Below are 13927 nucleotides of genomic sequence, written 5' to 3' on the forward strand. Positions count from 1 at the left end.
AGGATTGCCAACCAATACAAGGAGACCTTAGAATAAAGCTATTTCCATAAGATTCTACAAAAATTACTGAGCAACTGAAAACATTATGGCAATTCATGGCCTCCGAGGAATGAATTAAGGTCATCATGTTGCCCAAATTACCCAATTTCATATAGCTATCTATCCACAGCAACCGGTAGTGGAGTTATTTTTGGGACACCCTGGGGCAGTGACTATTCCTCCACAGAATTCAAACGATATGTTTATTTCTTCATTGTTTTATTGAATTTACAACTTACATATAAATGGCTAAGAGTACAAAAATAAATAAATATATGTTGCATTTATCATTACAATAAACTAGCAATTACATTTGACAAAGTAGATGGTCACAAATCACCAACAAATATGGTCAGTACATGAACTATGGTACAGGAGTTATCTGGACAAAACATTCTCAAGACTAACCTGAATCAACACTTAAATCTGATTTTTGGAGGAATTGTTTTTCAAAAAACTTATCAGGAGTGTTTTTCATCATTGGCATTACTACCGATTAACAGAGATAAATCCCACGTCCAGATAGTCCCTTTAAATCTCCTGATATTATCATTATTTCATTTTGACAAGGGGATCATTGAGTTCCTAGGGGAAGAATGGTTTTCCCATTGGATTAAGTTGTGTAATAAATTCGCTAAATTCTCTGAATGTACAAGATTTCTGCTGCAGGCACTCTGGATCCTTTCCGGAATAATAGAAATCATTCACTCTCAATTTCATTTATTCTCAAATCTTAAAACATACAACAGAGTGCCATTTAATCTGACATCAAAAATATACAAAATGGACGGCAATTAACTTCTTTGATTTTACAAATTTCATGGCATTCAACATGATAAAATGGTCAGATTACTGATAGCCTAGCTGCTATTCTGATGTAAAACTGATATGAAGGAAAGGCTGTAAGAAAGATGCTAAAAGTTTCCTAAGTATCTGATATACACTTGATAAATGCTGACATCTAGTTTCCTCATAAACTAACAAAAAACCTCTATAACTACACATTATATTACATGCACTTCTGAACTTTAATACACAATATCTCATTACAAATGTAATTGTTCTCACCCACAATAAGGAAAGATTCCAACTGTTTCCATATTATGAGTTATGCAACCTTTTTCAAAATCTTGCTAACCTCAATGGTTAAAACTGTTTATGTTAAGATTTCAGGTAAATTTGCATCGATCTTAGACAATGAAGAGACAGTCCTTCAAAAAACCCTTGAAACTGCAGACAGTGAAAAAATAAGGAACAACCGAATGTAGATTTTAAATTGTGCCAAAATGAGCGTGCAGCATCGGTCAACGATTTTCAAAATCAAATAAAATTAGGCATCTCTATGTGACAAATGACACTTCATATTTTTTTTTATTCAAAAATGAAATCAGACATATATTTGAAAGTAAATATTGCTTTTGCAATGCGAAGTGTCGTCTTTGCAAAGTCGTTGAGACATTGATTTGGACAGAAATTACTTTAATTATGATATATTTGGAGGCAAACTTTCTGTCAAGTAGCCAAAAACACAATAGTAGTCTGGGAACTTTGGATGAATTTTTAATCATTCACGAGTCAATTAAGTAGATACAAAGTAGTCATTGAGGGCTGTTCTTAACGAGGGTTATTTAATTAACATGTGCTGAGTGTTTAACTCTTTCACTCCTGAATTTCGTGTCGTTCTTTCTTGAATCACATGGCACAGCAATATTTGGACTAAAGGTAGTTTCGGACAACTCCAACATTTTGCACCATAATTCTAAAATCATCTCCTAGTGACTTACACAATAAGTCCTGGTTTAGTGATCTATCTGAGTATACAGCTAATCCATAATCTGGCAAAAATGTCATATGCGACCCGGTCATAACACCAAATTTGGAAGTCAGTCGCTGTTGGTGATTGCTCAAAGCTAGGCCAAGCGACTTATTACCCAATTTGGTGTGATGGGTCATATGTTCCAGTATTCTGTTATTGTCTTATTTGACCGTGCAGAACGGTGAAATCACATCGAAGGAGAGCTCATTGACGTTGAATGGTTTATATATGATTTCTGGTGATAAAAGTGAGGCGAGGATTGTCTGCTTCTCTCGGGCTATCCGCAAAAGTTTCTGGATTTCTAACTGCCGCACCTGAAAAATATAAACAAGGGCAGTTTTTGCATGAGTATAGGGACAAAGAACACAGCAGAAGATAGAATTAAAAGAAATTATATCCATACTTTTATCAGACGCAAAATGACTAGTATTGGCAGGAAATATCTCAACATCAAGATCACCTTACAAACTGAAGAAAATTTACCAAAGCACATTTTGCATCCCTTTTAATACCAGCTCCTATTCCAAATTGATTACAGTTGGTAAATCGTCAGCCATCAGACTTCCAGATTGCGATGAAATGTGAGCCACCTAGTTATTCAAAACTCATTAAAACCTTCAAGAAATTTCAATTTTGGGTGTTGCCGACATTATCTGCGCCATAATTCACTACATGATTCATCGGCGTAACTCGAGCTTATGAGCCGGCTAATGGCCGACACCTCCTGTCCATGCCCTCCGGCTTCTGAACGAATGATCCCGTAGGATTAAAATCCAATTCAATTAAACGCCAAAGAATATTTGAGATGATGGCGCAGTCGTTCCCGATACGACGGAGCATAATTTTCCAGCCGCCAGAAACACCTCATTTGTGCAAAGTCATAAAGGGTAATAACAAAACAGGATTAAAGCATTGGTAAAAGATCAAAGTGGAAGGATGAATTTATGAGTGGCCTGGAGGCGCTAATCTTAAAACGAAATCAAAAATATTACTCGGTATTGTGATAAATGGGCATTCAAATAATGCATACTCAATACCTCAGCTGTAGCAGCTCTCGATAATTTTTTTTCATATAAGTGCAGTTTTTGTCAAATATATATTTGTCACTACAAATCTAAAATGAAGAGGGGTCATACAATAAATATTATATTCATCCCCTCCAATGAACCTTCACCTTGCGATGCCCATGACCGTCGTAGCTTTCAAGGGTTAATTCTGGAATTGTACAAACTGGACTTCACAGACAGGGTGGATTGTAATAACCTTCAATCTGTATGATAATGACCTTCAAGTTTTATAGTAATGACCTTCAAGTTGTATGATATGACCTTCAAGTTGTAGAGTAATGACCTTCAAGTGGTAGGACGACTGCATGAGACTGGTACAGGAAACCATGTTACGAGAACACATCTTGAAGACGCGGCAATGAATTTTCATCTTGGATTTCAGAATGTCAAGAGCATTTAAGTTGGTACAGAAACCGTACTAATTGCACACCAAAGAGGAATGAACCCAAGGAGAAACGCCGATGATTTTTCAAGTCTTTTCAGCCCAATTACAGGCTTCTACTGGAATTGACCTTGGGCACTGCAGTATTGGTATTTATCTCAAATAATCACACAGACAGTTACATGTTTCATAAGGACTCGATTCTCCAGATGACAAACTGCGTTCTTTCCAGACACATTGCGTATCTAGACGTTTTAAAAAGACAACACGCCACTACAGACACGGAAACCGCACATATCACTTGGTGACCGGCGACCATTCATATTCCAATGTAAAAACCCTGCATGCAGATGTTACAGAAATCTGTGAAGCCGCACGAGATGCTGGTTATTCATGTGCCGGAATGATCTAACACGGCCATCATACGGCAGGTGGGCATCTAATGGCCTTAAAATGAAGATGGATGGTGAATCCAAGCAAGTGCACATGCCCGGCGTGGGTAACGAGATTGGTTTTATGGACCGGCGAGTTTTACATTTTACGCCAATGCAAATAAGATGGCCCCGACCTTACTCAAAGCATTACGAGTCTGCGCATCGTCCTCAACATCAATTTACGAGCAACGGTCAAGTACCATTAACAGAGAACGGCCGTGCATATGATGACAAACTTCGCACGGTTTTTACGCGTCGGACAAATAGGATTTCATCAGGGTTAATGACAATTTATGTTGAGTTTATGGCTGCAGATAAACTTGCTTGAAGTCGATTTCATAGAAAGTTATTCTTATGAAAGAGTGGCAAAAACAGATATTCGCATCAGATTTTCTCTGTTTCTGGCATACTGAAGGATGGCAACAGCGCTTCTTTAGACTTCTGCTCGCTTTCCTCTTGCACAAGATGTGGTAAAAAGAGTACCCTTTATTTTGTCTCTGAGGTGCCTCCATAAGACTAAGAATAAAACTTCCAGTTATTTTGCCACTTTTTCAGGCTTTAAGACAGTCTTGACAAGAGTCAGAAATTACACCACTTGTTACGAGACCTCTCCACTCTCCTTCACCAAGTCTTCTCTTGTACATCAGAGGAGGAAAGTGCAAGCAACACTCTCCCAATTCATTACCAATGACACTTGACTTGTGTAACATATTCTTTTGTTTGTTATGCCGTCATCACAGGCTTCATCATTATCTTCCAAGGTTATGGCAGAGATAAATGGCCTTGACATTTTAGCTCTGACTTAGCCAGATGAAACTAAATGCCTTGTAAGATTTTGTAAGATTGTCAGGTTCTTTGGTTGCTATTGTCCCAGCTGGATTGGAATGGTATTGGTAGTGATGACAAGTAAGGCACAGACAGTAGATGTTGGTCCTTTATTTTCTCATGACCCTCCCCTCCCCCCCAAGAACCCCCAGCCCCATCCAAAGATTTGTACATCTTCATTCCTCTTGTGTCCCCTGGAGTATCAGGAGGCTTTTCATATTGAGTAAGGGGTAGGCGTTTTCTATGTCGATGGTTCTTCATCAGATGATCAACCCAAGGCCCCCTACTAACCAACCGAAAAATTCCCATTTCATTCCTTTTTTGTAAGAGTTGGAGTGGCAGTATCAAGGCTGCTCATAATTTGTCATATGTGACCCGCTCTACCAAAACTAGGCGCTTGTCGCATCTGAACTTGACAGGTTGATACGGACTTGTTGTTCATTTCCCTATTGTAGACCTTTTGTGAAATGTGACCAAATCAGTTTGTAATAGATTTCACAAAAGGTCTACAATAGGGAAATGAACAACAAGTCCGTATCAACCTGTCGAGTTCAGATGCGACAAGCGCCTAGTTTTGGTAGAGCGAGTCACATATCGTGTAAAGGCATCGATGTTCCTCATCGCACAGCACCCCCCCCCCCCCCTCCTCCCCCCAAAAATACGCTGCCCAATCCAAAAAACAAAACCTGAAAGATACCAACATCTTCGTTCCTCTTGTGTCCAAGCTTGAGTGGTGGGAGGCTGCTCATGTTCAGCAAGGGGTAGACTGTCTCCATGTAGGTCTTCTGAAACAGGCCCTTCATATGCTCGTTATCTCTCTGCAAAGATACAAGGAAAGGATAATTAGCGTGATAAATTCATCTTTCTCGCATGGCTTCAGCAGATTCATGAACATGCATCATGACAAAAAGGTTTAAACTAAAATATCACAAATGAAGGCTACAACCATCTCATCGTTGTTCATTCTGACATGTTGGAGGCTTCACACAACAAAAGATGTCGTCATAAAGGCAATCATTTTCAGTATAAAAAGCTCAAAACTAAAATTACGTATACAGAGCAGAAAATTGTTTTATCATTATCCTGAAACTTTTGATAGGATTCCATAAGAACACTGAAGAAAACATATAATTCAGTCATTGTCAGGGCGGAAAATACAATATTAGGATTTCAAGGTTAGGACACTGACAAAGGTATCTAAATTTGTCAAAAGATGAATAGAGTTCAAGTGGCTTCCTTTTTTTCATCAAATGACACGGTGTACCATTTGGTTCTCCAAGGCCAAATCTATCAGACATTGCATGACTTCTTTGACTCAACCCCTTCACATAATGCTATATCTGCACAAAACTGAAATTTATTGGGCTTCTTGATAATCTAGTTAATTGTCTTGGATGAATGCTTTTTTGGGCAATCACTATTGGGTCTCTTCAGAAGTTAATTTTTGCAAGAAATTTTTGTAACCCTCTTCTATACCAAACTCGAAGACGCGCTCCACTTAGAACATGACCATTGCATCATTCATCCACAGACACACCTGTAGCAATCAGCAGCATCAGGATTTCTATATCCAGGCACCACCGGTCCCTAATGAGACTTTTTATTAATCCAGCGGCCAAATGAAGATATAATGTGATAGATAGACAGCAAAGACTAATTGTTAATTTGCCGCAGCCTATAATGGTCTCTGGTGTGGCTTGAAGTTATGAACAAAGTAGTCTCAGCTTTGAAGGAAGGTATGCAAACAAGTGTGGGCTGTGGGCCGTGGGCCAAATCCAAAATGCTGTCGTTGATGTCGATGCTCCTATCATGATGAATTAAGGAGCCTCATAGCCTAGTGGTTAACACTGCTGACTACCATGTAATAGGGCCCAGTGTCCATCCTTGGGAGAACCCAGGATTGCATTTCTGGATGAACCGGCGTGGCTTTCAAGGAACTCAAATTCCTGGCTCTTCAGTCCTTCGAATGAGACTTTAAAATAGATGTCCTGTTACTGTGTTCAGGCAAAACTTCAAGTGGCTTCAGCATCAATTTATTCCTGTTGGCGTTTATCCCCAAGCAAAGCAAAAATCTGAAAAAAACCCAGCCGGGACACTATCGTCACATTAACGCTAGCGCCAGACAGTTGGAAATCCCTGCTGATCTAATCACAACCAATCTGGCCAGATAATTTAAGAGCCACGGCGAGCAATTTGTCTGCATTCTCTACTTGGTTCTTGCACAATTAATTTATAGCTTTGGACGGAGGGGTCACTAGCCTGTTTTATTGATAACAGCCAATTGTCGATGCAATTCATTGGGAGAGATTTTCGCCAGACCCATGAATCTTTTCTTCAAATCGGTAGGTACCACTTGTACATTTCATGTACATTGCACGAAAATTGATAGGTGATCTGGGCCAACTTGAGTGGGAATAGACCAAAACAAGGTCTGCCTAATATGACTTTAGTAGAAAACATGGCATCAAAGGAGGCGATTGACCGTGTTGGATCCTTATTAGTTACACAAGCAAGGGACCGTGATAATCTCATACAACACTGACTCAGCGTGAACCAGATGGGTGGTCAACTGATTAGGACATAGGGCGACGCAAACGTAGGTTAAAACTGGGACAAAAATCCTGCATGCCGTCAACAGGAAAGACTGAGTGCTGTTACCAGATTGAGAATGAGCAGTCAACTCATCGAGACTAACAATTAAGTCAATGGTATGTTTGCAAGACGAAACCAAAGACACAGTTCGTGCTGTTTCCAAGGTTCAGATTTGAGTTGTCAGCTAATCAGGTCACCAGTAGAGGTGACTGCATGCTTGCTACGTGAAACTGGATATATAGTCCATGCCATTTCCTAGATCTGTTTGAGTAGTCAACATCAGGCGGCACAGGAGGGCGGCACAGTGAGAACCACTTGCTTGGCTAAGACTGGAGACACTCCCTGTGCCGTTTCCAAGATAGGGTTGGAGTGGTCACCTGATCAGGTCACTAGACATGCTAAAAGAGGTGGTCGGTTACCAAGATCAGCTTTGAATGGTCATTTGATTGGGTCTTTGGGAGCATGGATGTTGCTCCGAATAGCCTTGGGCAATATTGCTCCAGAAAGCATTAGGCAACATCCACTCATATCTGTGAAGTCTGCAGAACTAGGCCATGACATCACCAAGATTCTGTTCGAGTCATCAACTGATCAAGTCACCAGTAGATGCCAAAACCTCTGAAGTGAACACTTGCTTGGCTAAATCCTGAAGAACTGCCTGCAATATTTCCAAGATAGGATTTGAGACATTGCTTCAAGCAGAGGTTTTCCTCGGTTATAACAGCATCTCCCTCATGAGGATCTCAAGAGTACAAGATGGAGACAAAAACCAAATCCCGCCGAAACTCAAATTTGTCACCTAGAAAAGAGTGGTAGCACGGTAGACCCAGGAACCAAATTATCTTCGGCTTCAGCACGTAATGAGGAAACCGAGACAAAACGCGAACGTGTCATATCAATATTTTACACCTTCATTGATGGTAATGGGTAAACCGCAGCCACTTTATAGAGGTACTCGTAACCACTGTAAAGCCCTCCAGCTCACTTCACGACCCTGGGCTATATTGATCTGCCATTCACACGAGTCTCGCTTGTTCCGTTTGTCCCATACATCATTTTTATATCAGAAAGATGAGTTTGCCCATTTCCAAGAATTACCACTTGATAGGCACATGGTATTATTAGAGACACTGCACATGTAAGTCCATTTTATAGACAGCACTTTTCAAAGGAATCATCACTATAAACGTTTTGGTATCACCAGGTCTTCTGAGGCAACTTAATGCAAAAAACTCAAATAAGATCTATAACACAGAATCAAGAAGGAATTGGAAGTCAGAACCTGTCTTAGTGAGATGAACCACATTGCAAACAACATGTCATGACATTCCCAGAGATTCATGTACTTGCATCTGGATAAGGTTTAAATCTATTAGCATCGTTGTTTAAAGTTTGCAGCAAAAAGCCGTGTTTTTAGATTTTTCATATATTGATACATAGGTGTAAGTTTCACAGTTGTTGCTTTAACCAACAGAGCAACACTTTGTATGCCACAATTATTATAGGGATTGGATCTACAAACAAGAACTCATCAACAAATTGAGCGGCAAAGTAATTACTTCCATTGTTCCAAGCATGATACGAACAAAAGGAACTCACTTTGAAGATCAAAGTTCATAAAATTACTAAAAATCTTCTGCTTTATTCTCCAAATGTAATCTTCCTTCATGATAATTTGCTACCTTAAGATATTTTTCTAAATTTCTACAGCAATACCTCTTAAAATTGTCCCAACTCTTCCAACTCAACTCTAAGAATTTACAACAACATCTACACTTTCTTCCAAGCAACGCCAATCTGTATATGACATTGTTATCGAGTCAATTATTTTTGAAAATTACAAACAAATCCGTCAATGCCAAAGCAGTTGCCTCGGATAAAGTTCGAATAATGAATTGTATTAGATTGCATTCATACTTAATAAGTCCTCTTAGATCTGAGCGACATTTACTCTAATAAGCCCCCCCCCCATCGCATCCCTGGACCCATCAATCACCTCAACAGTTCCGGTTTCATCCTGTGCGGCAATCTCATTTCATTCATTTAGCGAAGACACGGAATCGCACGGCGGTATACCGTGGTCCCCGGTCCCCACGACAGGAAACAATTAACCAAAGATACACTAATATGGGGTAAGATCATCAGAGACGGCACTCTTGCGTCTAGGTTGAGTGGCGTTGTGTCAACATCGTGCCTTGTTCGAAAAGGAAGCCACCATTGATGACTGAGTAAGGCCAAACAAAAGTATTGTAATTTTTTCCCAAATGCCACAAAACGTTATTTATTCAAAGGTTTAGGACTAGTCATGGTGAACTGATATTGCAAAGCAAAAGAGAAAGATATCGCTGTGACTGCTTTCTTCAACATTGTGCTTTGTTTCAATTGACACTCAACCACAAATCTCTGTGGTCGTAGGTCATAAAAATTAATATTGCTGTGTTGGCACGGCGCTCATAGCTTGCTCTCTTTCCTCAAAACATACTTGCAACTGTTAAAAATTCCAAAATTCGATGCAGGCAAGACGCCAACAGCTCGAAAGACCAACAACAATGCGTTCCTGCCTCTGCAATATTTACCACTTTGAACCTTATGTTCTGTATTAGATTGCCTCAGAATCAACTCAAGGATTGCTCGAGGCTGACACAAAGATTGCTCATGCCTTATTACGTTACATTTCAATAATGGTAACAATTGTTTGAAGTGCCTAAAGAATACCGCAATGTCTGTCATTCTATGACGTAATAATTGCTTCTGTCGTATTACATTACATTTCAATAAATCGTGGAGAGAATTGTTTGATGCGTTGCAATGTCAACGTTGACAGTTTCATCAGGCTACTAGAAGCGGTTTTGGTTGGTTGGTTGACAGGAGTATTGGTACTCACTGCTGCTTTGGTTTCCCGCGATTCTTACGCGACAGACTTGACCTTCATCATGTTCATGCTTGCTACTGCCAAAAACTAACAGGCTCACGAGAGATTGCTCTAAACTTTCCAAAGGACCAATTCATCTGATTCGTTTCTTTACAGCAGATCTGATTGTATTCATATGATTAGAACCGATCAGTTCTTGTTCTTCCTTCCGACTCAAGAAGGCATTTATCATCAGAATTTCCACCAAAACAACAACCGTGCAACATATGCTATCACTGTGGATGACATGAAGTAATTTCGGTCCAAGTCGACACGGAAAACATGAGCCAGGTTTATGTTGTTTCAGTCATTAATCAAATACAGCCCATCAGTTCCTTTGATGTCACAAAGATGTTTCCTCACCTCCGACAATTATCTCTTAGTTTAATTGCTTTTTGATCACTCTTAGCGATGCAAGGATGAGGAATGGAACGGAGCCGATCTATTCAGGTATCGAGGTAAAAAACTTTAAGTAGCCTATAGTCGCTTATTTAGATGTCAACCCGGTAAGTTAGCTTCCAAGGTCAGCATCGTGCCACTATACTGGTTTGGTACAGTGGAACCTCTCTCAGGACGCCCTCTCTGATAAAGGACACTAGCTTTGTTCCAAGTCAGTTGTTTCCATTCAATCTTAACTCTCTAATCAGGATAACTCTCTATTAAGGACAGCATTTGTCAGCCACGAGAATTTCCCTGATAAAGAGGTTCTAGTGGTGTTGCCAACCCACTGACCATCCAAAATTGAACATGCTGAATGCGAACACCAGCTGAAATTATCAAGTTGAAATTATAAAAGAAAAGCATTCTTCTCAGACAATTCTTTTCTAATTCTGGCAATGTTTACTCAAGAAGAAGTCTACTCAGCGGAGGCAGCACGTGCTGGCTGCTCCACTGGATCATCACACCATATCCCTGGGAATGACTCACAGTGTCTCGCTGGCCTGGAAGCCAAGGGGTCCCAGGGTAAGAGGCGGCAAAGAATTCATTTAAACATCTTGAAATAGACCATCCAAAAATCTCACAAATGGCCCGAGGGTTATTGTCTCAAGCGATTAACCCATAATTGGGTTGACCACAAATAGCTAAAGGAGAAAACCACTGTATAAAATCCAGTGGCTGCACCTTGATGGCATGTTTTAAGTAGTTTATCATAACCTCTTATTAACCTAATTTTTCATGGATTGTTTTGATTAATTCATTATCAATTCATTAGATATTAATTTTTAATTAGTGTTACGATTCTATTCTTGAAAATAATTTATCAGATTACCAACTGCCGTGAGCTTATTCCATTAGGTTGGTGACAGAATGGTCAACAAAAAAAAGACTGAACAAGTAATGAATAAACACCCGATTGAAATCTCTGTCTTTTGGTGTTGAAAATAGCAGTTTTGCTATTAAACGTCCATTAGAGGTCCTAAATAGCTAAGCATAAAGGTACTTTTGCTTGCCAGTTTCAGTTTTACTGCAACATTACAGTAATCTCCCACTCTGGGTTCGCTACATCCTGACGACAAAATAAGCATGCTATTGGCAGCAGTTGTATCCCAGAATCCAATTCATCAAGGAGAATATACCCGTCAATAGATCGCGTGATATCGGATGAATAATAGCTGGCCATTTTCAGCCAATATCAATAATTTTGATAATTTCCACACCAGATATTGTTTACAGAATGACACTTGAGCGAAATTGATAGATTGCTCAGCCAATAAGTGGTCAGAGTCGCTATTCCACTTTCCATAACGCAATGAAATCGCATGGAGATTTGATACAATCAAACACAACACTAGCCAGTCAAATGATGCATCACTTTAAGTGAGAGATAAAACTATGTTTAAGAGAGCAAAAGCTGCTTCAATCTGGGAACATGCATATCTCCTCCAGCTCCCATTCTCCCAACCTCTGCATGATCTAAGCAATCAACGCCAAGGTGTCAAATTCCAAACAGGAAACTCATTGGGTGCATTAACAAACCTATACATTCTGCATTAGCAACGATTGTTACAAATGGTTTACCCTACAATCTAACCACCAAAAACTTCCACCTCGCCTCCGGTGCAACCAAACGAACCAATCGCCTATTGTCTGTCACCTGATGAAGTGGAACGATAGCGTGATCTACCTCAATTTGGGTCCCGGGATAATCATCGGAATATTTGAGAAGTAAATGAAGCACGCCAATGTAATTGTTACACGTTATTTTCTCAATGGGATCATGATTCATAACCCCGGATCGCTCACCGACGTCACCCCTGTCATCCAGAATCTCCAGACTCATTATCCGCAAAAACCCTCAGCAAATCTTGTTACGAATCAAGTCGTAGCCGGGTCAGAACAGCATGAAATCACATTGGCGGTGACAGATGGAAATCTGTGGTTGCTGTAATTGGTACCGTGAAAGGAATGCTACGTTTTTGTGATTGAGTAGAACTGGCTGTTACAGTAATGAAGAAGGGTGTTCAATAAGCTGGGTCTACGGCAAATATTTCCAGACCAGTGTTTCAGGTGAAGAGTTTTAGCATGGCAAAACGCATAGTGCCTTTTCTCAATTTCTCTTTTGGCCCTGCCTTACTCCATGAATAGCTAATGCATTTCCCTTAAAGGCAGGGTGCCGCACCCTACCTATACAAGCTCTTCTCTTTTCTGCCTGACCTTTTTGGACTTCTAGCTGAAACGCTAGAAGTCTGGAAAGTTAACGTTTAGGCCATAACTTTCCATGTGTCCTGAACGATGAGCCCAACTTTTCGAAAGAAGTGCAACCACTTGAAGTAGAAAACCACGATGACCAAACCAGACATGGGATGCTAATGTTATAATGGAGCAAAGTGATGCTGAGGCCTAGTGGGGGGGTAATGCTGGTAGAGCATGCAATGAAAACCACTTTGACCCCACAACTGACCTCAGCATTGGTAACACTGGTGACAACCTTTGGAGTGGACTGATTGGTTGTTCAGGGACCAGGTCATCTCGGACCTCCTCCGAGGCTGGCATCGGGTGGCAAAAGTTACAGCGAATACGAACGCAATGACCAGTGATCCGAGAACTATCCCCAGTGACCCGCGAATCATTTGATTCAAGTGTCCGATATTACAAGCAACTGAACAAACGCTCTCAATGTCCAGTTCTGCCTCCTCCGGTGCTACAAGTTGCGTTTGGCTCCTTTATTCATTCAACACAGGTAGGTCTTCGAAGGGACCCGGAGGGATCTTTTGTGACAAAGTTAAGGGAGGCTTGTTTAATTGTTTAATTCCTCCTGGTTATCATGTTACAGATGCGTTGACGCACCCACCATCAGGTGCCAGACCTGAACCTCCCTCGAAGGCAAATGTGCGGTCAATGGCGCTTGCTTTTGAATAAGAATCGCTGAGGTTATCGCCCATACGCTACAGGTCATATGAAAAGGGAAAGAAATTAGATAGTCATTGCTGGCCCCTGGCGATGGATTTGTGATAGAAGGGATCAGATGAGATGGCAGACAATGGGCTTATTGCAGACAGGAGACAGGGTATCAGGTATAAAGGGATGAGGCAAAGATCAAGAAGGTGTATCTTCTTCATCAAAGTTGTTACAAATGATAATGCTCAGTATGGAATTTTTTTCCGAGGTGTGTCAGATGATTTTTTCTCACAATGCCCATTTCTGTCTTCAAGGGAGTCCAAAAATATCCTCAGTAATCCAAATCAGGGTCAAAATTTGACTTTTCTAGGGGGTAATCTTGAAGGGTGGGGCCATGTCAGTAAAGTCAGGGTCACATCGGGATTTTTCTTGGGTGAGGAAACACATCATGATTGAATCAATGAAATGGAAAGGAAGTCAGGAGGGTTTTTTTATCTTCACCCCTGGTCAATTTATAGGGCA

General features: G+C 40.4%; 1 protein-coding gene across 3 annotated transcripts in view; it reads right to left on the minus strand.

Moving 5' to 3' along the window:
- Nucleotides 1–252: 252 nt before the first annotated feature.
- LOC135485625 (nephrocystin-1-like) overlaps nucleotides 253–13927 on the minus strand; it is a 37290-nt gene continuing 23615 nt past the window's right edge. For all 3 annotated transcript variants that reach the window (XM_064767860.1, XM_064767861.1, XM_064767859.1), the window contains 2 exons: nucleotides 5265–5381; nucleotides 253–2169 (listed from right to left, as the gene is read on the minus strand). In XM_064767860.1, the coding sequence (XP_064623930.1) occupies nucleotides 2017–2169; nucleotides 5265–5381 (270 nt within the window). In that variant the 3' untranslated portion in view covers nucleotides 253–2016. The remainder of the gene's footprint in view (nucleotides 2170–5264; nucleotides 5382–13927) is intronic.

The sequence above is a fragment of the Lineus longissimus genome, chromosome 3 (genome assembly GCF_910592395.1).
Source record: "Lineus longissimus chromosome 3, tnLinLong1.2, whole genome shotgun sequence".
NCBI classification, from domain to species: domain Eukaryota; kingdom Metazoa; phylum Nemertea; class Pilidiophora; order Heteronemertea; family Lineidae; genus Lineus; species Lineus longissimus.